This window comes from Genypterus blacodes, unplaced genomic scaffold (genome assembly GCF_046128005.1).
Source record: "Genypterus blacodes isolate CSIRO-AG114 ecotype Tasmania unplaced genomic scaffold, CSIRO-AGI_Gbla_v1 ptg000067l_1, whole genome shotgun sequence".
Taxonomy (NCBI): Eukaryota; Metazoa; Chordata; class Actinopteri; order Ophidiiformes; family Ophidiidae; genus Genypterus; species Genypterus blacodes.
In genome coordinates, this window is record NW_027466879.1 from 7,424,075 (window position 1) to 7,448,231 (window position 24,157).

The 24,157-nt window shown below is 40.7% G+C and overlaps 3 protein-coding genes across 7 annotated transcripts; 1 reads left to right on the plus strand and 2 right to left on the minus strand.

Annotated features, from left to right (window-relative positions):
- Positions 1-1,327: 1,327 nt before the first annotated feature.
- On the plus strand, positions 1,328-10,386 carry znf280d (zinc finger protein 280D). 4 transcript variants are annotated; one of them, XM_076156147.1, is made up of 18 exons: positions 1,328-1,526; positions 2,608-2,732; positions 2,856-3,061; positions 3,186-3,285; positions 3,554-3,772; positions 3,871-3,945; positions 4,073-4,182; positions 4,586-4,773; positions 5,832-5,989; positions 6,083-6,183; positions 6,369-6,515; positions 6,665-6,799; positions 7,053-7,264; positions 7,651-7,791; positions 7,908-7,976; positions 8,135-8,250; positions 8,337-8,361; positions 9,165-10,386. In XM_076156147.1, exons 2-18 carry the CDS (start codon positions 2,615-2,617, stop codon positions 9,532-9,534), a joined length of 2,490 nt encoding a protein of 829 aa, XP_076012262.1. In that variant the 5' UTR covers positions 1,328-1,526; positions 2,608-2,614; the 3' UTR covers positions 9,535-10,386. The 4 variants fall into 4 exon arrangements, with proteins under 4 accessions (XP_076012262.1, XP_076012263.1, XP_076012265.1 ...); XM_076156148.1 differs by having other exon boundaries at positions 8,340-8,361; XM_076156150.1 differs by having other exon boundaries at positions 3,871-3,930.
- Positions 10,387-14,021: 3,635 nt separating this feature from the next.
- On the minus strand, positions 14,022-22,021 carry rab27a (RAB27A, member RAS oncogene family). Its single transcript, XM_076155935.1, has 6 exons — positions 21,883-22,021; positions 17,716-17,889; positions 15,981-16,066; positions 15,770-15,873; positions 15,323-15,446; positions 14,022-14,306 (listed from the first exon to the last, which is right to left on the minus strand). The coding sequence occupies exons 2-6, from the start codon at positions 17,866-17,868 to the stop codon at positions 14,111-14,113; spliced, it is 663 nt and encodes a 220-aa protein (XP_076012050.1). The 5' UTR covers positions 17,869-17,889; positions 21,883-22,021; the 3' UTR covers positions 14,022-14,110.
- On the minus strand, positions 21,882-24,145 carry pigbos1 (PIGB opposite strand 1). Of its 2 annotated transcripts, none has more exons than XM_076155936.1 (3): positions 24,043-24,145; positions 23,429-23,511; positions 21,882-23,156 (listed from the first exon to the last, which is right to left on the minus strand). In XM_076155936.1, the coding sequence occupies exon 3, from the start codon at positions 23,131-23,133 to the stop codon at positions 22,945-22,947; it is 189 nt and encodes a 62-aa protein (XP_076012051.1). In that variant the 5' UTR covers positions 23,134-23,156; positions 23,429-23,511; positions 24,043-24,145; the 3' UTR covers positions 21,882-22,944. The 2 variants fall into 2 exon arrangements, with proteins under 2 accessions (XP_076012051.1, XP_076012052.1); XM_076155937.1 differs by having other exon boundaries at positions 23,982-24,099.
- Positions 24,146-24,157: the final 12 nt, after the last annotated feature.

Consider the following 24,157-nt stretch of genomic DNA (forward strand, 5'->3'; position numbering starts at 1 on the left):
TTCACTCTACAAACACATTATCCGCATACATTTTGGTATGTCAGTAGCTTTAATTTACTTCACCCATTGCTGCTCATTAAAAAAAAGCCAATTGAATCAACCCATCAACAATAAATCCCTTTAAAATCGATATCACTTGTTATGCTATAGCTTTTTTCTTAAAATGCATGCAATGCACATGGAGTCTGTGACTTTGGACAACTCTCCTCTTAAATAGTGAACCTGGGATCATACATCAAAATTTCAGAGGAGGAAAGCTCTAGATGTTAAGTTGTAAGCTCTGTATCTTTTATCTGTTTTATAGGTGGTCTTGTTCATCTGTTCATATTTTTCAGCGTGTTGTCTTTCTCATGCTTCCGCCATCATGATGATTTTCTAAGTTGTTGTCTGAGTGATGCGCCAGTTTCTGATACTGTGCTTTGCTGAACAGTTTACACTCCAACACCTCCACACATTCAGAAAACTCTGACCGGTAAATAAGATTAACGCTCAGAAAATAGAACATATGTGAGTGCAACTGTGGGGTTGGGCAATAGGCCTGATTTCCTTGTGTAGGCAAACTATAAATGTTATCTGAAATTAATCCTATATTCTGATTTAAATTTTGAAGAGATTTGTCACGCATTAAAACATGGGATCACTGCCTCTGCCTTATTGTACAGTGCCACCTGTTGGACAAATGCAAATAACAGAACAAAACAGAGAAGAATATTCTGTGGATAACTACCAGAGTAACTGAGAACCTTCACAGAGAAATATTCTGATGTGTCGCCTGGAGATCAAGTATCGTTAAAACAGCGGAAGACACACTTTCCACAATGGGACACCACAAAAAGTAATCAGAAAAAATGGAAACAGACTGGTTGTCATCAGCAGAAGCGACTTAGTGAGTATGGTGAAGTCTACAACAGAAACTGATGATGATGAGGGGTCACCATCAACTCTAGCTACCACCGTGAAGAGTGAGAGACCATGAAGACGGGTCAAAATACTAAAGACTCAAAGACACAAAGACTATGTCATTACATGAAAGCAAAAGTGGATGTACCATTGCTGTGCTTGAGAACAAATGTGGTTTGGAGAAAAAATTGCTTATGTTTGGAAGAGTGATAATATTGTCGGTGATGTATTGTTGTTTTCTCTACGTGAAAAAGAATGCACTAAAATGTTCACACTGTTCAAACTTCAGCTTGAAAAGTGAGTTTAGCCTTTGTGCTTTTGTGACTGTGTCGATAGGTGGCGGTAGAACGTTCCGCCTCAAACATTGAGTACGAGGAAGAAGAGTTACAATACGCTTTTGCTGCACCTACAAGAAGAAGAAGTAGAAGAAGAGGAGCTTGGCCGCTGATTGGTTCAAACGGGGACACTCGTTTTCCTCACCTCGGACAAGCCAAACATACTTTAAAAATCTGAGCTCCGAACTAAAGCAGCTCGGTCCAAACGCGTGATCGGCGTGCCGCGGAGTGTGCAGAGGCCGGGTTGCGGGCCTGGCCGTGTCTGTGGCCCAGAGGCCGGCTGTGAGAGCGGTAAGGCGCTCCGTCAGAGAGAACTCTTTGTCCCGATACATTACCCAGCAACCTCCGCCTAAATACGAGGCTATTCGCTGCTGACTTAACCTAGCAAGTTCATATTTTGATGGGTCACTAGAAATATAGGAAGGAAATAAACACACGACACCATTTGTATTTGTATTGAGTATTTGTGTCTGGTTGTGTAAAGGTGAGCTAGCTTGAGTGCAGCTGTGAGCTGGGACTGCCTGAGCTAATAGCAGGCTAAGAACAGCGCAAGTGAATGTGCGCTTAGCTGGTGAATATGTGCAAGTTTATGATGTTAAGCTGCAGTGTTTCCCAAAATCCGTGGATGATGTTATTGCTTAACGAAGAATTATATGCGAACGACATGGCACCGAGGCAACGGCACTCTGAAACGCCGTTAGCATGACCATCGGTTATGAAGTTATCGATTGTTGCGAGGAAACTATACATCAAATAAAGAGTCAAACTCGGGGCTATGCGTTGATAAATGTGTTAAAATCAAATGTGTCCAGATAGCGGCACCTCTTATAGTCCCGTAGCAACTATTACTGTCGCCATCTTGGACAACAATTTGAGTGTTTATGGCCCATGTACATCTATCTTAATCATGGGTTCCCTGTAATCTTGTAATCGTGTATTAATGCAGTGAATAAATGCTCACATTGTTATCAGAGAGCCTCGCTGATCTGCCAGACAACATCTGGCTCATCTGGCTATGATTACAGCTGCTTACAACACATTAACAGGCAGAAAGCCACACCCCAGTGGTGAGGCACAGCAAGTAGTGACCTGCATTTGGAATCAATTGAAGATTCATCGACAATAGTGCAAAAAGGAAACATGAAACGCTTAACATCCTGACCACTGAGACGCAATCACAATGTGGGCAGCATGTAGATAGTGAGACCACATTGATACTGCTCCAGGGGCGCCGGATCATAAAGCCTGTGTGTGTTGTGTTTACATATGTAAGAGGGGCGCAAGATGCATTTCAAATCTGTGTGATTGTATGTGAAGTTTCCTATCAATTGAAGATCAATGCATTCTTTCTGTGCATGTTGTTGTGTTGCAGGTCCACCATGTCTGAACTTTTTATGGAATGTGTTGAAGAGGAGCTGGAGCCATGGCAGAAACAGGTCCCACAAGTTCAACTGGTAGAGGATGACGATGATGAACCCATCTTCGTCGGCGTGCTCTGTACGTCTTAAGGAATCAAGTTACATTGCATCTGCCCTCGTCTCCAGAAGCTTGTTTATGTTTTGTTTTTTAACAACCATCTCACATTTTTCCACATGTTGTTGTTTGTGCAAATTCTTCCAGCTAATAACCAGAAGAGCAGCAAACCTGAGCCTCCAGCGCTTCATAAAAACCATGTGGGGAGGGCTGAGCTGCCGGCTCCTGCTCCTCAGCCGGTCACAGGCCCCTCACAGATCATGCTGCCATTAAATATGACTGGGAATACTTTGAAAACGGCAACATCCAGTGTAACAACAGTGACTCCACAGCCTGTCATTGTCAATAACCAGGTACTGCTACTATTTTGAGTGATTTTTTTGTGTGTGTGTGAATGATGTATAGAAAGCATGAAACCATTTCAGTGAAACCCTTTACATTGGTTATATAGACTCAAACCCTTGGCTTTTTCCTCAGGGCTTCATTGTGACATCTCCACAGTTGGCAAACAGCACAGACTTCATCGCCTCCCTTGGGTCACAGTATCCTCCCGGCACATCGTTTACAATAGTACCAGGTAAAACTACAGAGTTTAGTAGAAGTACACCTACTTCTTTTCTGTCATGTCCTGGATTGGTGACTCTTGTTGTCATTTCTGGGCTGTATGAAAAGCTACACATATTGAAAACTGCAGTGACTGTGACTCTGCTGGCATTTTTTGAGTTTTTTAGCCGAATATTCAAATGCTTGTTCAGAAAGCCATGCCAATACTTGAATCCTTCAATCCATCAATTCTCAGGGACAGCCCTAGATTTCTCTGAATGTTGGTGTTCTTTCTCTTTCAGCTGGTCAGCAGCAGATTTTACAGCAGCTCACTCCAGGCACTGTGATCCCCGGTGTCATCCACAGGCCTCAGGTGCAGCACATAACCAACAATGTTGTGACTTTGTCAAATGTCCAGAGCCCCACAGTGTATTGTACGCAGTCTAACCACCTGCTGGTAAACTCAACGCAGCCCGTTCAGACCTTTGCTCTGCCTTTCAAGACCAGCATCAACAACAAGGGTAAAGGTTTTAGATTTTTATTTATATCACCTTGCTTTATTTGAGTTTCTACCACTCAGTTAATGTAAACTGAAATGTAAATCTTTGATTTCACACAGATCAGAACTCAGTCAAGCGAATGCTGACACAGCAACCAGACGGCAACACAGCAAAAAGAGGCAAGTTTGACTCAGGTATGTCTTAATTGCAGGAACAAATGTGTTGTACACTATTCACCATAAAGCAACCCATTCATTCTGTACCACCCTGTTATTGGTACACCGTTGATTGTTAAAAACAAACAATTCCGTATCCCTACAGAGCTGAAACAACTCAAAACTGAAACCGTGGAAAATGGCATGTTAACAAAAAAGTGTCCAAAATGTCGAGAAGAATTCCTTGAGGACGAGGCCATGCAACTTCATATGATGGTGGGCAGAACCTTTGTTTTTTTGTTGTTTCTTTGGATTTGTGATGAAACGGAGAGCCAGCCAGGTGTGAGGAACACAATCAACAATTCAATATTGTAGACTCACAGTCTGTCTCTCAGTCTGGTTCAGTAGGCGACACAACATGGAGAAGAGGACCAGATTGTAATTTGTTGAGCTGAACCTGTATTCTTTGTGGGCTGCACCAAATTGATAGAGAAAGTTCACTCAAGAAGAAAATTGTTGACCGCTTACTTTAGCAAAAAAAATATATATAAATTGGAAAATTTTGGAAATGGGCAATTACCTTTTACTTTTTTTTTACATTCACTCTTCCTGAAACATGATTTGTAAGTTAGAAATTGATTAAAAACGTCTCCTTGAGTAAACTGTGTTTGTATTCCAGGGTTGTTGTGCTAACCTTGTGGAAAACACGTTTCCATCAAGCGTGAGCAGTGGCGCAAGCAAGCGCATCATGCTGGTGTCGGACTTCTACTACGGACGCTTTGAGGGAGACGGAGTCAAAAAGGAGGTGCAGAAAACCAACACCTTCAAATGTCAGAGCTGTTTGAAAGTTCTCAAGAATAACATCAGGTAATCCACCAGTCTTTATTCAATATTTAATGTAACTTCCTCGTCCCTTAGAGGAGATTTCTTCTAAGATGAATGACCGCCTCGTCCTGTTTTCCCTCATGGACCTAATGATGGAAAACGGCGGCTACATTAGGTGGCGTAAGAACGGCTCCTTTGATTAAATAACTTTGCTTTAGAATATCACAAAAAAAGCCTCTGTAAGCTGCTTTTAATGGGGAAACACATTTGTACCGCACCCGTACTCTCAGAATAGAGGTCATAGTTCACCCACATACAAATTTCTAGAGCTGAGGTAGCAGAATGCACATGTTGAAAAATGGGCTGTGCCTTGTCGGAGCGAAGGTGGAAGGGAGCTGTAGGTTCCCATTGAAGCCCCCAGAGGACTACATCATTAAGCACAACCGTTTTTGTGTAATTGCTGATATTATAACGGCCATTACATAAGCTTAGGAAGTGAAGTGTGCAGAGAATCGCTTATTTATCTTTTGAAATCTCCGGGGACTTGGAGCATAACCATGGCATGCACACAGGCCATGCATGTATGATTGTTTATCACAGTACAACATTGTTTTTGTGTTCATTTCAGTGTATTGGTTACATGGTGGAGTATTATCCACCATGCTTGGAAACATTTAAAATGATTACTAGCTTGCCAAATCAAGTTGCAACCTGAGCAGTAACAAAACAATTAGGTGTCAACCAACATCAGGATTGTAAAGATACTCTTCTGACTTGTTTCATTACACTCACTTCAAATTGCAGTATCAGGTTTAGTTTATAATGACAAAGAAATACAGTTGTTAGGTTTGCGAGGTTGAAGTCATGGAAAGGTTTTGGAATTCAACTGATTGCTGTCCATGTGTTTTAGTCTTTGCACCAGTTTAATTTGGAGTTGGTCCACAATGTAATCAGATTGTATTTCCTTGTGTCTGTTGTTTGTAACTGTGTGGCTTACCTGGCTGATCACTGATTACATCATATATGTCAAACTCTTGTGTCTTTTTTCCGTATTGCTCTATATGTGTCAGAGTGCCAAGTGTGTTGTCCCTCCCCTACAGGTTCATGAACCATATGAAGCACCACCTGGAGCTGGAAAAGCAGAACAGTGAGAGCTGGGAAAGCCACACCACCTGCCAGCATTGTTACCGGCAGTACATGACTCCTTTCCAGCTGCAGTGCCACATCGAGAGCGCTCACAGCCCCATCGAATCTTCAAGTATTACAGAACTATCTACGCTACTTTTTTTGACTTGACATGTTACTCAGCAAGAGGCCGTTCTTAATTTTATGTTGTGTTTTTTCCCCGCAGCCAATTGTAAGATTTGCGAGTTGGCCTTTGAGTCGGAGCAGGTGCTGCTGGAACACATGAAGAACAACCACAAGCCTGGAGAAATGCCCTACATCTGTCAGGTCAGTCTGTGTCAGTTGTAAGGTTGGAGATAATGAATTGAAAATGTAATACTCCAACTTATTATTGTTGATCAATGAAACATATTTGTATATTCATTAAGACGGTACATAGTGAGTTGTATTCTAAGTGTTGGATGGTTTGAAGTAGTAAGTAAGTAACCATTTGTTTCAACAAATTTCCACAGGTGTGCAATTACAGGTCCTCTTTCTTCTCAGATGTGGAGACACATTTCCGAAGCGTCCACGAAAACACTAAAGACCTACTCTGTCCCTTCTGTCTCAAAGTCCTCAGAAGTGGTCACGTATTTATGCAACACTACATGAAACATCAGGTATGACCAAGGGTGGGCAGTTGGATTGGAGCTCTTTGGCCACGACCATTGAAGCTAATGACACTATAAGTGCAGAATGAAGAACATAAAAGCTCAAATCTAGAGTCATGTTTTTGTGTTCCAACCTTTAACTTTTTTGGCCGTTTTAGAAAAAAGGAATCAATCGCTGCGGGAAATGCAGACTCAATTTCCTCACCTACAAGGAGAAATTGGAGCACAGAACTCACGGTCACAAGACTTTCCAAAAACCTCCAGCACTGGAGGGTCTTCCTCCAGGAACCAAGGTCAGAGTCTGCCCATGTGACATCAGTCTGTTGTGTGTTTGAATAATGACCGAAATTTTGACAAGTGACACCGGAACCTGAGAAGTGAAAACGATTAAGAGATTCAAATATCCTGGAAACCCAAAGTGATGGTTGCCAAGATTGCAATCATTGCTGATGCTTATTTTTGTAAGACGAGCTGGCTGGCAATGACCCTTTTGAAATGTAATTCAACACTGGTTCATGACGTTTCCTCTTTTCTCTTTCTCTCCAGGTGACGATCCGAGCGTCGCTCACAGGAAAGAATCCCTCTACGCCAAACGCTGAGCGATCAGGTTTTACAGTCACTCCAGAAAGTCCCAAACGTCTACTCGTAGCACCCAAAGCTAAAGCAAACACCTCCACCGTGATAAAAGCCAAGACGCCGCAGAACAAAAAACAGAATGGTCACACCTCCAAGCACAACCTGGCACTCAGGAACCTCAGGTTAATATCATCTTTTTCACACACTCCAGTATGTGAAGACTCCAATAACAACTGGATTTTTATGGAAACTTGCCTTGCTATTCCACAGTAATAATTCATGCAGCAATTTCACTAACTTACAATCAGAAACCAGAATGATTGGTATTGGACAAATGTTCATATATGACGTCAGAAAACAGAGCCAATATCCAAATCTGTAAAATGGTACTTGGTGCCAGACACACTCCAGTTCAATAACAGATCTTTTCCCTTCTCCCTCATCTTTTACTTGTGATCATATCCCCTTCCTGACTTGTGAATATAAATGATTTCTAATGTTAAAATATCCAACATCACTGTATGAGTGAAAATAATGCAACATTTATTGTCTGATTTCCTATCTTCAGCGTGGATGTGGGACGTTACACCTGCATCGAGTGCGACACTAAAATCAGCGACTTCTTTTCTCATTTCCCAATGATTTCAAATTGCGGTGCGTGCAAATATCGGACAAGTTGCAAAGTTTCTATTGGGAATCATATGATAAGGTATGTAAACATTTTGCTGTTTGTAAGGATGTTCATTTTTCTATTTTGTATTTAATTTTAGATACAGTGAATATTTTTTAACAATGTTTTAACAAAGTTTCGTTTCACTTTCTTAGGTTTCACAGTTCGATCACCAAAAACAGATTTCTGAAAATGGAAAATCGGAAATATTCAAATTCATTAAAGTAAGTCAACACATCCCAGAGAAACAAAACACTGACATATACAATTAAATGTAGTTATGTGTAGAATGTGTCAAATTTTAACTTTTTGCAAGAATTGATCAATCAAACAGTGTGAACCAGGCTTGAGTTCTAATGAAACATTGCTTCTCCCCCTGCAGGTTGACTCTGGTCTGTCTGAACTGTGACCTCCTTGTGGATGCATCAGGTGGTGACCTAATGAGCAAACATTTAACAGACAGACCAAACCATGTTTGCAGGATCATTCAGGAGAAAGGTATTGATTTCTCATCCCACCTCAGTCATGGCCAGAATAGTCTTTTCCCAAACTCTTGAAAAACGTTTGTCTTGTTTTTGACCCAGCAGATGGCAAAGCCAAAGAACCAGTGTGAGTAGCCAACGCTATCCATATTATGTCATCAATTTGTAATCTTCATCTACAGGATGAAATATGATCTACATGGAAAGCAACCACAATCAAATGGCCTTAAGGCTTGCATTTCACTTTAGAAGAGCTTCTTGCTATTGAGCGTACTCTGATGTTTTGTTAATGGTCTGTAAAAGTGTGAGAGTGAGATGTACACATGGACATTAATATGGGTATTTTTACACAGACAGACTTTAATCTGGTAGATAAAATTCAACTTTTTTTTAGTCCCACACAGGGAAATTTAGTTTCCTCCATTGCTTTGATTTGTTTGTGCAGGTTTTAATTCAGCAGTCGCACTCAACTCAAAACTTTATCAGAACCAGTCAGAGGAGTTTGTGGCGTGATGTGTCTGTGGTCTGAACGTGAGCCACACTAGTCTTAGTTGTTGTTTGGGTGAAAGCAGCATGTGAAGCAACGTGGGTTTTTATATGTTGTCTTCAAGTCAAATTCAGTCTCCGGTCAAAGTTTCATTTGGATATGTGGATCCAAAGAAGGTGTTTGTTCCATCTTACCTATTTTTTCCAGCATATTAAATGTCTGTAGCTCTGCCACCACATATTTCTTCGCATTCTCATATAACTTTTGTTATATCTTTATGTGAAACCAAATAGTTGTAATAGTTTAGCCCACCAGGCCAGAGCAAATGAACAAACAGGTCTCAAAGTTTGAACGTGCATGGAAACTTAACAAATGTTGCCATTGAGGAGCATCGTTCTGCCTGTGGCTAAATGATCTCAAAACCACCGTGTTCTTTCATGCAGGCGTTTCATGGGACAGCAGGCAAAAGTCTTATACATCTTGACACCAGTACCTGTCCAGGTGCCGACGGAAACTGTCCTGCAAGTAGGAGAAGGTGTCACACCTGCAGATTGTCTCACCACTGTGGACCAAACTAAAGATGCATCAGAGACAAAGATCTCAACAGCCGGTCAGGAAACAGAGTCAAAACAACCAAAGGTTACAAAAAGTTCTGAAATGGAAGGGAAGCAGCCGTCTCCCAGCTTGTTATCTTCCTCTGCAGTGGACGAGAAGCCAGGTAACACAGAGAGCCCAGCAGCGTCTGTCTCACCCGTTTCCGCAGAGACGGAGGAACACCTTCCATGTGTCAAACCAGAGACATCTGTGCAATAATGGAGTATAAGATGCACCGTCAGATGCAGTTTCTCTCACACACCATTCTTGTGGCAGTATTGGTTTGCGTGCTTGCTTGATTCCCCTCAAGGTGCCGCCTGTGTTCCTGCTTAAACCATTCATCCACCGCCATAGAGACCTGTTTTTTTGCCCTCCATAGCTTAACTCTGTCCACAGCTGGCCAGAAGGACCTAGAGTGCGACTCCTGCCTGCCGCTGGTGGTGACAATTGGGGGACAACCAGGACTACAAGAGACGGAGAATTGGTGAAGAAAATGTGCTAAAGAAATTGTTAAGGACTGTTGTGTGTTTTTTTTGGTTCTCTATGAAAGTATGTAAAGTAAGTCTGAAAAACACTTTTGTACTTGACCTACAAAGTGTATGTGAGCTAAGGAACTTTATACATCACCAGGGATTTGGCCTCATTCTGCATTACCTAGCAGTTTCAAATGATTATTATTTCAGCTTTTACAGCAGTAAAAGCTGAAAACGTGTTAAATGATTTGTGTACTCATCTCTTTTAGTGCAGTTGCACTTCAAGATGTGTTTAAGTGTTTAACATACGGAGTGTTTGTTTTCATTTTATGGGAAACAAGGGAATATTTTATTATAATGGGTGTTTTCTTTGTGTGGCTTAATATCTCCCTAACATTTATTGTTCCAAAGGTTTGTAAATGGGGTTTTTACTTGTACATTTATGTAGATAAAGTCTTTGAATGTTATGACGGCATCATAATTGTGCCCCCCCGCCCCCCTCCCCAGTCTAAATACATTCCTGTCAAAAAAAATCCTTCTCTTCAATCTTTGGGCACGTTCTCCTCAGAGATCTGTATAGTATGTATCAGTGTGTTTGTTCTGTAAATAAATATTTAATAACTAACATCTGTGTATTTAGAGTCATGTGAACAGATCATAGCCTGGTCTGTGTGGCTATAGGTCCTTAGTGATGTGCTCACTTGTTTCCACTCTCTGGACAGCTTCTTGAGTCTCAGAAAGCACAGGCACACTTTTGGGCAGCTCTTGGTCATATATGGACTTCCTCAAGGTTCCCCAGAGCTACAGGCAGAGGATCGTGCTCTGAGCTTAGCACACATATCACCATTAAACCAGGGTTAGGATGGCGTCTTCAATGTCCTTAGAGATGCAGGGTGAGACAATCTGTGTATGGATCTATGTCCCAGTGCACTTCCTCCCATGTCCGGTGGATGGCAGCAGTGAGGAGACCAGAAAGGGTGGGGGGTGTTTGTTGAGGATGGAAGATACAATTATAGCAGTGGTGATAAAAATATGAACAATAATTAAACCAAATTTATGGACTGTGATAAAGCTCTTACAGTAGCTAATGAGAATCCATCAGGCAGTGTAATGTTTCAAAGACAGTCATTCAATGCACAAGTAAATAAAATATTTATTTTTTTGACATAATTTACACTACAGTGACACATTTGACAATATCAAATTAATTCATGTATACAATTGATCAAATTAGGTTGATATTTGGTCAAATAATGTGTAAGGATACAGTAAGCATAACATATAATTATTTTCACTCTTAATGTGTCTTAACTAAACTGTTTATACAAGACAAGGTGACAGAGACAGTATAAATGCCATGGCATTGTGTGAAAAAAGTTGTAAATATTTTCAGTGCCTTAATGCTCTTTGCATTTTCTAGACCTTGAGTCAGATTTTGTCCTGTAGGGTCACATTCATGATAGTGATCAACCTGTATCTGACACTGGTATGAAATCTGCTCAGTACGATAAGATCACACATCCTCATACTCGACAACAAAACATGAGCCAAATACGCTGATGAGATAAAAACAAAGCAGGAGGAAAAAAATATTTGCGTGAACCCAGGATGCCTTTTTCTTGCACAGTTACTTGTTAAAGTGCTGGGTTGTGATTTGTTCCCCACAGCTTAGCTTGAAGCTTCTCCATATACAGTATCTAACACATTACTCCTCCTCTCCCCACTGCACCCCTGTGGTGTTGATGCTGAATAATTACAGCAGTGTGATGAGCAGAGAAGTGAAATGCAAAGGAACATTCACGACAACCCTGATATGAAATTGGATTTGATTTGTTCACACTGACTAGAAAAAGAAAAATCTGATTTGGGAAACCTCATCCTGGATTGTGAATGTAGCTACTCTGTCATTTCAGTGTTGCATCCAGTGTAAAGACTCCAGAAACCAATAACACTGCAGTATCAATGACTTTAAATATCAATTATGAAAGTAAACTGATTGAAGTTGAAACCCTGTTTCATTGTCTCATACAAAGTACCTCTCTGCAGCCCACAACATGTTAATGTACCTTTTTATTTCTGTTTATGGACCAAACTTGCATTTTCAGGGCTCTGATCTGGATTTAACATGATCAGTTGTCCCGGATTAAACGAAATTATTATGATACTGTCAGATCACAGTAAAACAATGACTGTCTAGCCCCTAACCATTGTCCACCAAGGACGGAATCATAACACTATAACCTTCATTCTCTTTCTTTGGGCAAACAAAATACAGGCGCTTCATTTGTAAAACCTAACCCACAATTACGTTTCCATGCTAAAGTAGTGGTGAGATTGTAGTATAAGGAAGGAAATCCAGTGTAACTTTTGTAGAACTCACGCTGCAGCTCTTTGAGAGTGCTTTTCTATAGACATGGTGTTAGTGACTAGTGGCATGATTCTACAATAAAGAGCATCACTCTCAGGTGGAAAATAGGGTGGACTGGTGGGAGGAAGTAAAACGCAAATATATATATACTGTCTCATCCTGGGTTATGTAAGGTTATACACGGTCCACTTCTCCAAATCGAGAAATGTACACAGAAGTAGAGGACAAATGTGATTGGTGTTTGAACCAACACTGCAGTCGAAGCCACATGTCACAATTACTGGTCTTGTTACTTTAACAAAATGTCTGCCATATTGGGGATGCACTTTCAAGTCCCCTACCTCGCCTGTCTCACAATGGCTGAACGACACCATGTTTTCTTAAACTTGAGAAAATCAAATACACAATGAGGGGAAACACTGATGAATTCTATCACAATTGGCCACCATTTTTTTTATCTTACTTCACAGATCTACAGGTTATGCCAGACTACTGACATGATACTTGAACACTAAGTTATAGATCTCTTGTTTCTAAGTTTCATTATTACAGGCGGGCCAGGATTGGGCTGTGTGAATGTGGGGTTGTGTGGCTGTTGTGTGGGTTTTCTCCCTTTTTTGTTTCCCCTGTGTCCCCCCCCCCCCTTTTCTCTTGCCACAGCCCATGACACATTTTTCAACTGCTGGTGCGGTGGAATGCTGTCACCCTCCAAATACTACACCTATGAGATCATTGTACTAGCAACACTGATTTGTCATTTGAATTTCCACGGTTGAATTGTCTTGTCATTTCAACATTTTGCTGGCTGTGGTTGGTTGCAGCCTCTCTGTTTGTTCTCCCTTTGCCTTTATTCACATGTACATCACACATCCTTGCTCTTTTCGTTTTCGCTCTCCTCTTTTGTGTTTTGTTTTTTCTTCCCTTCTGCATGTGTGAAGTAATGTAATAAATGGTCCCATAACTGGATGCTCATTGTAATGCCAGGTGCTTTCTTCAAGAAAAATATTCCGCCAGAAAAGTGGGTGCCATTTTTTGCCCTAAACACTGTCCAGTCTTGCCCCACAGCACCAACAGATCAGAGCGGGGAAAACGCATCAACTGCCAACTCGGGGTGCCATATTTTAAATCTGCAGGAGACAAAAGAGCTTTTGAAGTGTGATGAGCAATCCTCATGAGGACTCAGACCCAACAAGTCATGTGATATTTGGATGAATTACAGCTAAGGGAGGCATCAGATGTAGAAGAGACCGTTCTCAAGGAGTACTGCTAAATAAATAAGTCCAATAAAATAAGCTGTGAATGCCATAACAACTAGAGACTTAAGATCTGCCAACCACAGTGGTGAATATGCTCTATACAGTGTGTGGTGTTGTGGACATGTTCTTTTTGTCTTGCATCTTTTGCAAGTATACCAGTGCCTTTACTTTTTTCTCAAAGATCAGTTTCAGCCAAATGTTCAGAGTCTTGGATTGGTCACAGTTGGAACGTGCGCTGACATTACAGCTTGTAAAGAAAATGAACAGCATATTTATACAATTCGACGCTATGTGGCAGCTGATTTTGCTGTGACATAAAGCAACATTTACACCTGAAAAAGATAATCAACTGATAATCAAAGATGGACATGGAAGCCAGATATAAGAAGTTAATATCCCCAAATCCCAGATTGTATTAATTATAACACAGCATAATGTCAGAAACAACACCGGATTTTAGAATTACTTTAACTTTGAGCTGACTGATGGTACAGCAGAAACAAGGTATTTAACTTAAATAATGTCAGGTTTGTTGGAAGTGGTCAAAATTCAAAGTTAGTTTTACCTAATATACAGCATATAGGATTTTTTTTTTTTTTTTTTAAATAAGTGTCACCATGAACTTGTCTTATCAAATGTAATCCATCATTTTCCCACCAGCATTAAGATGTAAGCCAGCTCTCACAGCACTGTGGAATCTAACAGGCACATTTGCTCTTATCCGGACTTTCTGACATGTCTGTGTTGGTGGTTCCATTAGCTCTGACAGTCCCGTCTGGAATCCAGGACTTGTCCACACAGCGTTCCATTCTCTTCATGATGAGGTCCAACAAGACGTCCACAGCCTTGCTCACATTCTGCCCATTGGATGCACTTGTCTCAAAGTAAGGGATTCTGCATGGAGGAGACACCGATTAAACACTGGAACACAGACTTATACAGCACAAATTTGATTCCCACTTCTACCTCCCTGCTGGATTCTATATTGTCCTCCCAATATATGACAACATGTATATTTACACATATTATCACCACCATTTACACATATTGTCACCTGAATTGAACATTCCAGTCCTGCCTCCATGACTGTGGTTAATGGTTGTATTTGTTTCCCTAAATCAGATTCCATCAGTAGGGGGTGCTACAAAGTCACTTTTTACAGAGCACCTAATTTATGGATTCCTCAGGCTCGTCTTTGGCAAGCTGATGCTGTGTAAGAGCCACATACCAAGTGCAGCCCTCGCTATGTTAGAAGCCCTGGATCAATCATGAGGTAGGAAACAAGGAACCTTTAAATCTGAAGACCCGGACACTCATAAGAAAGTCCGGTACGACCTCGGGGGAGCAAACGAGACATAAACTGGAAAAAAGCTAGAAGAATGGCGACACCAGGCACTGAAGCGACCTAGTCAAAGTCCGGACTTAAATCCGGTTGCGATGCTGTGGCAGGACCTTAAACAGGCCGTTCATGTTGGAAACCCTCCAATGTGGCTGATTTAAAACAATTCTGCAAAGAAGAGTGGGCCAAGATTCCTGTGTATATTCTTCTATAAAGGTAAAACCATGTAAGGCTACTAGGCCCAGTTGTTCCTATGTGTTAAGAGTTTTCCAGGGTTTTCATGACTGTAGAAACCCTGTGAAAGGTAACAGTCAGCATCAGGTGACTGTACATGATGTAAGGCACTGAGGGAGGCAGGATATATTTAAGCATGCATGTATGCATTATAGTCGTGTCTTAGTAGAGTGAGTCCTGAGCAGGATATTTTACACGTAAACAAATATTTGCTTTTGAAGGTGGACTTAATTAGTCTGACATTCTGCGGCACAGTTAATCAAACAAAGCGGCCACTGCCTCCTTAACAAACATTCCAGGGAGGTCCATTTCCAAACCCATCGGAGCTGACACATACCCGTACTTCTCGGCCAGCTCGCGAGCCTCTTCTTCGCTCACCGCCCTCTGTTCTTCAAGGTCGCATTTGTTCCCACACAGAACAACGTCTGGATTTTCACAGTATGCATGAACCTGTAACTGACCTGAAAGATAAAACCTGTTATTTAACAACTGTAGGATTTGAGCATAGTTTCAATGTAGGTTTTAAATGGATGCTGCTGCTGTAAATAAAATGATTCCTGTGTGCAGTTGTTGTTCTATTCTGGCACAGGCCACTGAGATTTGGCCATATCAAACTTTAGTTCTCTGCCAGTGGTCATGGGTCAATCCAAATTAAGTCGTTGAGATCACCAGTGTAAGTTAAGAGGAGCCCTTCTAGCAAGGCTTTGCTTTTAGACCAGCGGCAGCCACTGCTTTCCACTTTCTGGTGCAAAAATATGGTAATATGACAAATGAAAGCACATACTCATCCAGTTTCTGACATTGAGGAAACTTTGTTCATTTGAGAGGTCAAACAGGAGCAGGAAACCCATGGCATCGCGAAAGAACGCAGTTGTTAAACTCCGAAACCTGATAAACAAATAAATACAATTGTGGCAAGCATTAGGATTACAATAAACCTTAAAATCAACAGGGTGGTGTGATGAAGTAGCAGTAGAAAGTGGTCTTTCATGTACCTCTCCTGTCCTGCAGTGTCCCACAGCTGCATATGGATCGTCTGTCCTCGACCTACAGTCCCATCTGGATTATTTGATTGGTACATCTGGAGAAAATGGAAACTGGATGATCTTTATGCCACAAATGTATGTATGCATGGGCTTTCTCAATACATTTCGGCAATGTCAGGGACCTACTTCAGATGCAGTTTCCACAAAAAAGAGTCACTTCTCATGTATGAATAAAATGGAATTTCACCATTCCTTTGATGTTTGTCAAAATGCCTCTCTTCTATCAGCTGCAGAAAGCAATTTGTCCAAGTCACAACTCGTGTCTGCTGAATCCAATGTGGCAGGCCTCAACACATTTAAGCTTCCACTTGAGCGGACAGTGAATTCATTGTTAAACATGTGATCCAGCACATTGAGTCCATGTTACTTCCACCCGTTTGACTATGGACAGACATCCACAACATTATGACCCATGAAAAATGTTAACTTGTCATGGATTATCATGAGTTCATTGCTGTACTAAAATGAGTCATGAAAATCAGTCGATTTTGGCTGGTAATCTACATTTCTGGGAGGGTGGGAGTGGTCAGAGGAGACATGCTCCGGTCCTACTTATTTATTACTTCATCATTTTGCTGCAGCTGCAAAGACTGACCGGATGCAGATTTCTTTGTTGACAATTGATGGATCAAGAGTGTCTAATTATCTTGCTGCAGCTGCACTCGGTTTTGTACAACGAATACATTCATGGTTATTGCGACCTAATAATGAGAAACATGTGGAGTTATGAACCCATATGCATCTGCCTTTCTCATCATTTCTGAAAACTGAAGTATAAACTTTTAAGCAGAGGTTTTCATGTTTTAACAGAACATTGTGATACTGTACAAGAAGTAGTATCCTTCACACAGATTCTGCAATAACGACCAGTCTGTTTTTTTAAACTGTCAAAATGTGAATCCAGCATCAGTGTTTACAGGGAGAAGCTGTGCATTTTCTGTTTTACGGTGTGTATGTTTACCATCATACCAATGAGGTGCAGCACAGGTTGTAACTATGAAAGCCAGCTGGCACAGCTCGGGGTGATTTCAGGGCACAGTATAACCACACATTGCGCTTCCTCAACTAATTGTCCTTGTCACACTGATAAAAGCAGCTCTATCACGGAAGGTATTGCAGCAATATACTGTAACTATCCAAACTTCTATTTTGAAATGCTCACTTAAATTCACTTTATGTCACCGTTTATATCAAGTGTCTAGCATAGCCGTGAGAACTCGCTCAGGCGTTCCACTGTGTGCTGGTCAGCAGCACTAACAGGTGAATACTGTGTAAACACTAGTAAATGCTTAGCTGTTGACCGATGGCATGAAGTGTTTATTCATAAGGAGTGTGCTGCTACTCTACAGCATTACTCATAACTAACATTTCTCTTGCAACACTCCTCAGTAGTCTTTTGTATGCACAAGTCTTGCTTAACAGAGTAGGAATGTGTTTAAGTTCCTCATTAGGCTGCTGTAGACTGAAGCCAGTGTGAAATCATGTGTAGTGAAGTGTTAACATAATAATGTCAACTGTGTATTCTGTAATAGAGTAAACCAAGTGTTTGAGATTCAGTAGTAATGCATGTAGTCCCAAATGATACTGATGAAATAACAAAACATTTTGAAGAATCAATGCTAAAGCCATTAATGTGATGAGCAAACTTTACCATGTGATTCAAATGTTGTTGGAGGAAACTCACCACTCGCTTTTCTCTGAAGTCAATTCCCACTGTAGTGATAAACTTGGAGTTAAATTTGGTATCCGTGTACTGGTAGAGGAAGCTCGTCTTTCCCACGCCGGAGTCCCCGAGAGCGAGGAACTTGATGAGGTAATCGTACTCCCCATCAGACATAGTGAGCACTTTTAGTTTTTCCTGACAAACAAGGACAAGGAAAACACCAATCAATCAACATTAACAGACCATGACATCATACTGTGCATCTAACATTTGGATTTGTCCTCCAAAATAACAGTGACGGTATGGAGTAATAATGTGTAGCTCGATGGGGCAGGAGGTGTACAACACAGGAAGAACTTTTCTCCATTTAAATGACTGATTGAGTGGCTGAATGACTGATGATAAGACTGAAAACAGCTGTGATAATAGTTAGAGAAAGTTGGCTGCTTGAAATATCACTTTGATTCTTTTATCTATCATCTTCTTAGGGGTGTCAATAAATCTGTCCAGGCCATTTATTTGTTTTGTTATTCAAAATATTGTGTTACATCAAAAGTAAAAAGCAAAGGGACAGTTCTACTAAATATGAATAAAAATTTGATTACTTTTGTTAGTTTCAACTCTAGGTGTAATTCTAAGTAGCGATTGATTTTCCAACATGTTTCCAAGTTACTACCAAAATGAAGTCAAAGGTCAAAGTATAAAAATCCACATTTTATGTTGGGATAGAGTGAGAATCAGACCTAAACACTGGTGGTGCAGTCTCATTCTCATTCTCATAGGTTCTCCAAATTCAAAACAGTCACAACAAAGTGCAGATGCACTGTGCGACCACCAAAACGATTCGGACAAGTCTTACATTCTTTCTCTGTGACCCCCACAACCTTTCATCTGCAGTCATAAGCAGCTTAAGGTCTCGTGCAAATTCAGACTGTGTGAAAAATGTACTGGGGTGAAAATGGGCCTGGCAGTTTGTTTGCTTTCCTCTGAGTTACTACTGTTGTTTTTATCGTGGCATGAGAATTGTGATCCTTCCTACGCATCGGTTATCATTTGGTCCATATATCAATTAATTATTAACTGTCGGCAGAAGCTGGATTTGACTTGAAGACAACGTGGAAAATCACATGTTGCTTCACATGATGTGAAGATGTGCTGCCTTCAGACAGCTCAAAAGGAAAATGGAGCTTATATTGAACTCAAAACACACAACATGTTCGTCTGAAGCCATATAAAGGCAGCAGTACACTTTACCTAACACACAAGTCAGGGATGTGGAATGTAGCAGCCAGTTTGTGTGGGTCTGCATGTGACAAAAGGTTGAGTTTTGTGGTCATTGCTTCGACCAATCCTACTGCCATCATTGTTTTTTTCATAAAAAGTTGAGTGATAATAATTTGTGCTGCAGTGTTAAAACAAAACCACAGTTTAGAAGATGCAGATGCAGACTTCCGGCTCATTAACTGCAGACTGGGTTCAAACTGAGAAGAAAAATTGAATTTTCAAGTTGACAGGAACTTCATAGAACAACCACACTGTCTATCCCTGTGCAATAATATAATCCAATACACAAAACAGGTCTTATAAGGGAATTTTCAAGATAATTTCATCATCTCAAACCCATTGTGAAGAGGAAGTACAGGAAACAGTGATGGCTGTGAGATCTTCCGTTTATGTTGGGCAACATAACATCGAGTGTAAAGAACAATTAGAGGAAACATGCAAGTTTTTCTTTCCTAATTACTGCCTGAAATAAAGCCCACTGACATACAAGGTCTTGGTTTGACTTTGATTATGCCAATGTGACTCACACAGTTAAAGAGTAGAGGAACTTACAATGTTAATGTTCGTGGATTCACTGCCAATCCCCATCTTCAGTTATTAAGCCTTATTCCTCATCACATACATAAGCTAATTTAGGTTAAACTGATCTGTTTTTAAAACAGACATGACGGTCTCATCTCTTCTTTAGCCTATACGCAACAACCAGTCCCCTGTATTAGTGACACATGAAGTGCTCCCCTTCACAAGCAGCATTTACACACGTGACACCCACAGCAATCTAACTTCATTCATTCAGATAGGCTGGATGTGTTTCAAAGCAGGAATGATGCACTGTGTCATCAACTGACACCAACCAAGTTGATGTTTAACATTGATCATAGCCTGTTTGAGGCAATAATCTCGTTTCAAAAGGTACAACTCATGTAAAAACAATTGAAATCGGCGTAAATCGAGGTAAACTTAATCATAATGAACCTTCCTCTTCCTCTATTGACCCATTTGAAAAAAAGGGTGTACGTGTGTTCAAGAACAGTGCAGATAATAAACAATATACACAATAGCCATTTAAACCTGGCTAATAATACACCTGGTAACATCTTACTGTCAAACATGACAAGCAAGTTGGAGTGACGTGTTGCACTGTGTGAATGATTGGCAGCAGACCTGGAGCGGCTCCAGACTGCACTAGATATCTTGTTTCAGGTGGTATTGTCATGTGTTTACCAGGGCGCCAAAACAGACAGCAAACTCAAAAGGTGCTTCAATCAAAAGTCCAGAAATATTGCCAGAGCGGACCTGGGCAGCAGTCCAACACAGAGGCTGGAAAATGAGGATGTGGACACATATACACACACACACCTTACACCTCAGCTCAACTACACAGTTCCATGAAAAGGGCGCAGCAGACTAATAATGTGCCGCCCACAGAGGAATCCAAAGAAAATGTATTTCATCAGGAGCATCTGGCCAGTAGTGTTGTCGACTACATCCTTGTTAAAATAGCTTGAGAAGATTTATTATCAGTCAACTCATTGGCACACTAGCTCACTCATCACGCTAATTAACCCCAACAAGCAGAGAACATAATGAGCCTGTGCTTGTCCTCATGTGGCGTCCACACAAGTCAGGTGGCCACCTCTCACTCAACACTCATCCTGCTCAGGATAAACAACAAGATCCAGCCTGTGTGTGGCTCCAAACTCACCTGGAAGCTTCTGTTCATTGTTAAAGGTCAATCAGCAGGGACGTGGACTCAAGTCACATGTCTTTGACTTGAGTCCGACTCCAGTCACAAATTTGCTGACATGAGACTGGATTTAGGACAAAATCCAAAAAAAGACTTGGAACATGAGTTTGACACCTATGACTTTACTTGGATCAAGTCCAAATGAAGTCAGTAGTTTCTAAATTCTTTGAACTTAAAATTATTTGATAGATTAGATATTTCAAAGAGGAATTCATCATTCATATGGATATTAATAGGTGGACCAATATTTAGGATCTCTCACATCTCGCTATTTTGCATTTTATTTGGTTGCTTCCCTTTAACCTGCTGTACAGGTGCTGTGCATACCTGGAAACCTTTAACTGAGACACAATTACACTGTTCTGTTTTCTTTCCCCCATCATCTGAACACATTTAAATGCTAGACATTTTCATGGAAGCCAAATAATCTCTGGTTATCTGCCAAAACCGTGACATTTGAAATCTGACCTACAAACGATTGAAATACACAAACATTGATACGGTGTAGCAACTAAAGTTTACAAAGTCATAATTGCTACAGTACATGTTACCTTACTTGTCAAACCACAGAGACACAATCATGGAAGTCCATAGGTAATTATGAAACTTTAGTAATTTAATTGCAGATAAGTGTAGAAACCTGGAATTACTTAGACATTGTGACTTCCTCAGATCTTAAAATGTTTGATTTGTCATTTTGTCATGTGTTGGGACAATCCTGTCTTACATTTGGACTTCTAAAACTTGAGAGTAAGATGTGACTTGCAAAAAAAAGTTTCCACCTCAACCGAAGTTTCATTTGGAACTCGAGTACCAACATAATGAACTATTGTAACGCTATCCTTGAGATCATGAGTTTCACAGGAGATTTAATTAAATAAAGTCAGTCCATTGCGAGGTAAACAATGTGATTCTAATCATCTACACGGAGTTTTTTTAGCAGAGGAAACGCTAAGAGCAGAGAGAAAACAGGTGGAACATTCTTTAAACTCTGCTGAGGTTTGAATCAACGACATGCTGTATTACACCGAGCCGTTTCTGATGGAAGTAACAAACTACATCAAAATCACTTCAGGGAAACCAAATTTAGTCGTTGAGTTCTGGCAGATGCTACACTTTTCCCCACAGACACATTTCCTGAATGCACTCTGACTCACCGGCCTGTGGCGCTGTGCTGCTCTCCTCAACAAAACCGATAGAAAACAACGATGGAACTTTTCCAAAAGCAAAACTCCCGTCAGAATTCACTTCTTCAGAGGTTCCATTAGTCCGCGAGTGGACGTGACCGTGTCTTCTTTCACACTTAGCGGCAGATGGTCACTCTCGGTGGGTTTGGTGCCGTGGAGCTCCTCCCCGCGGATCAATGCGTGCGCGTACCGAGCAAACCGGGAACCAGAAGCTCTGACGGCTCACAAACACCAGACTACTCCAGAGGTTCCCCCCAACAGAGCCGCCATGGAGGGGGACACAAACTCAACACAAATCACTGTGTCTTCATGCTCACTGTTTATCTCCACTACGCTTGAGGCAGAACCGGAGCAAAACATGAAGCTGTGTGTAACAGGACCACAGGCTCTACACACAGGATTCATGTGGCGTTTACGTGCAGTCGAAAGTGATGTGAAGACACTCACAGTAGCTGAACCCAATTATGCCAAATTCGGCCTTAATTGTGGCGTTTCCATGACACCTGCCTGCATGTAAATGACTTGTGACGTCATTTGGACTGGAGCTGTTTGACTTCCCCAAAAGATTACAAATACGTTTCAACAGAACAATTGTGTCAAGAAATAAATAGAAATGATTTAAATGATCCACCATCCATAAATTGTGGGTATAACTTATTACTCAGGCAATAAATGTGCTTTAGAGCACATAGTGACTTGTTTATGACGTACACAAAATGACTTTGTGTGACCTCATCGCAACCATCAGTGTTTCCTCACAAACAAATACTAAATAAATACAAATATCTCCATTGTTTCTCATCTCAATTGCTATTTATATTTTTCATGAACTCCCCAGTGAAAATAGGGTCAATTAAACACCATATAAGTCCATTGTACCAACAAAAAAAAAGGCTGACAAAGTTGTGAAAGTGAAAAGAACAAACAATTAAATATTTTATTCTGCACATTTACAGTCCAAAGATGTTCTCATGCTGGCCTCCTGCTGTGACAGTCCACCACCTCCCCTGCTGTTCTTCTGCATTCAGCCTCTTATATATTTTTTGGTAATGCAGAATTATTTGTGTCTGTTTGCTCTTCTGTGTTTGGCTCATCCTGGTCGTGCTGTCCAACAAGTTTCTGCACCGGCCCAAACAATGGTCTATAGATGTAAATACCACCGCCAAATCCAAGCAGTGTGGCAAAGGCCATCTGTGTGAAGGGTATCCTTCCTCGAAACATCCTGTCTTGTTTAGAAGATGATCCTAAAAAGACAGCACAGATTTTATTACACAAGAATCTAAGTGTCCTATGTCAAAGCATCCATTTGTATGTTAGCATTTCCCCATGTTATGCTGCTGGTTACATTCTCTAATATTAAAGCATACATTGCGGCATAGATGCTGTAGCCTTTATGCAGTGCCACTGTTTCAACAGCAAAATACTTGTGAAAACGTAAATATATATTTAAAATACCTCCAATGGAGAATGCAGCAACAAGCTCTTAACACTACTTAAGTATATTTTGTTCTCATACCTCCTTCAGTTTATGTGTTACACTGCACACAGTGGGATTTGTATCATTGGAGTCCACACAGGAACTGAGGCCTTCACCTAAACCTGAATTTGAAATAAATGTAATTGTATTATTATTAATAATAGGTGGCTAACCATGTGAGTTTCTAACACAGGTGCTAAATGCATAATTATAAAACTCTTCTAAAATCCACATGCATCATGCCTGGAGCAAATGTATTGTCTTTCACATGACTAGCAAGAAAGCAATACAGAAATAAACAAGAAAGCAATACAAAAATAAATACAATTGTAAAGGAAGTTTATAATATCAATATAAATGGTGTTCTAAAATATATTGTAATAAAAACAATTGGGGGGAAAAAATCATTGAGACTTATTTTGAAAGATCATGGCCGGAGCTAGTCTGTTGTAAAAGCTAGCTAAATCCCAAAGCTAGCTTTTACAACAGACTAGCTCTTTTGAAAGGCATTTGCGTATTAAAGGAGTGATCCTCAACCGTATTCACGCTAAGAGTAACTTAATGAATTCGCGTTTTTATCCGGAGTACCTACCAGTTAGCGCAAATTAAACACAAGAGCAACTTAAATAAATAGTAACATACAAAACACTGACCCAGTTTGTTAGCTTGTTTGAGAGGACACCAGTAAAGAAGGCGTCTTCTTCTACTGTGATATACTGGCAGGAATTGGTTAAAAAGGTCAACGTTGCCATCTGCTGTTTTGAGGGA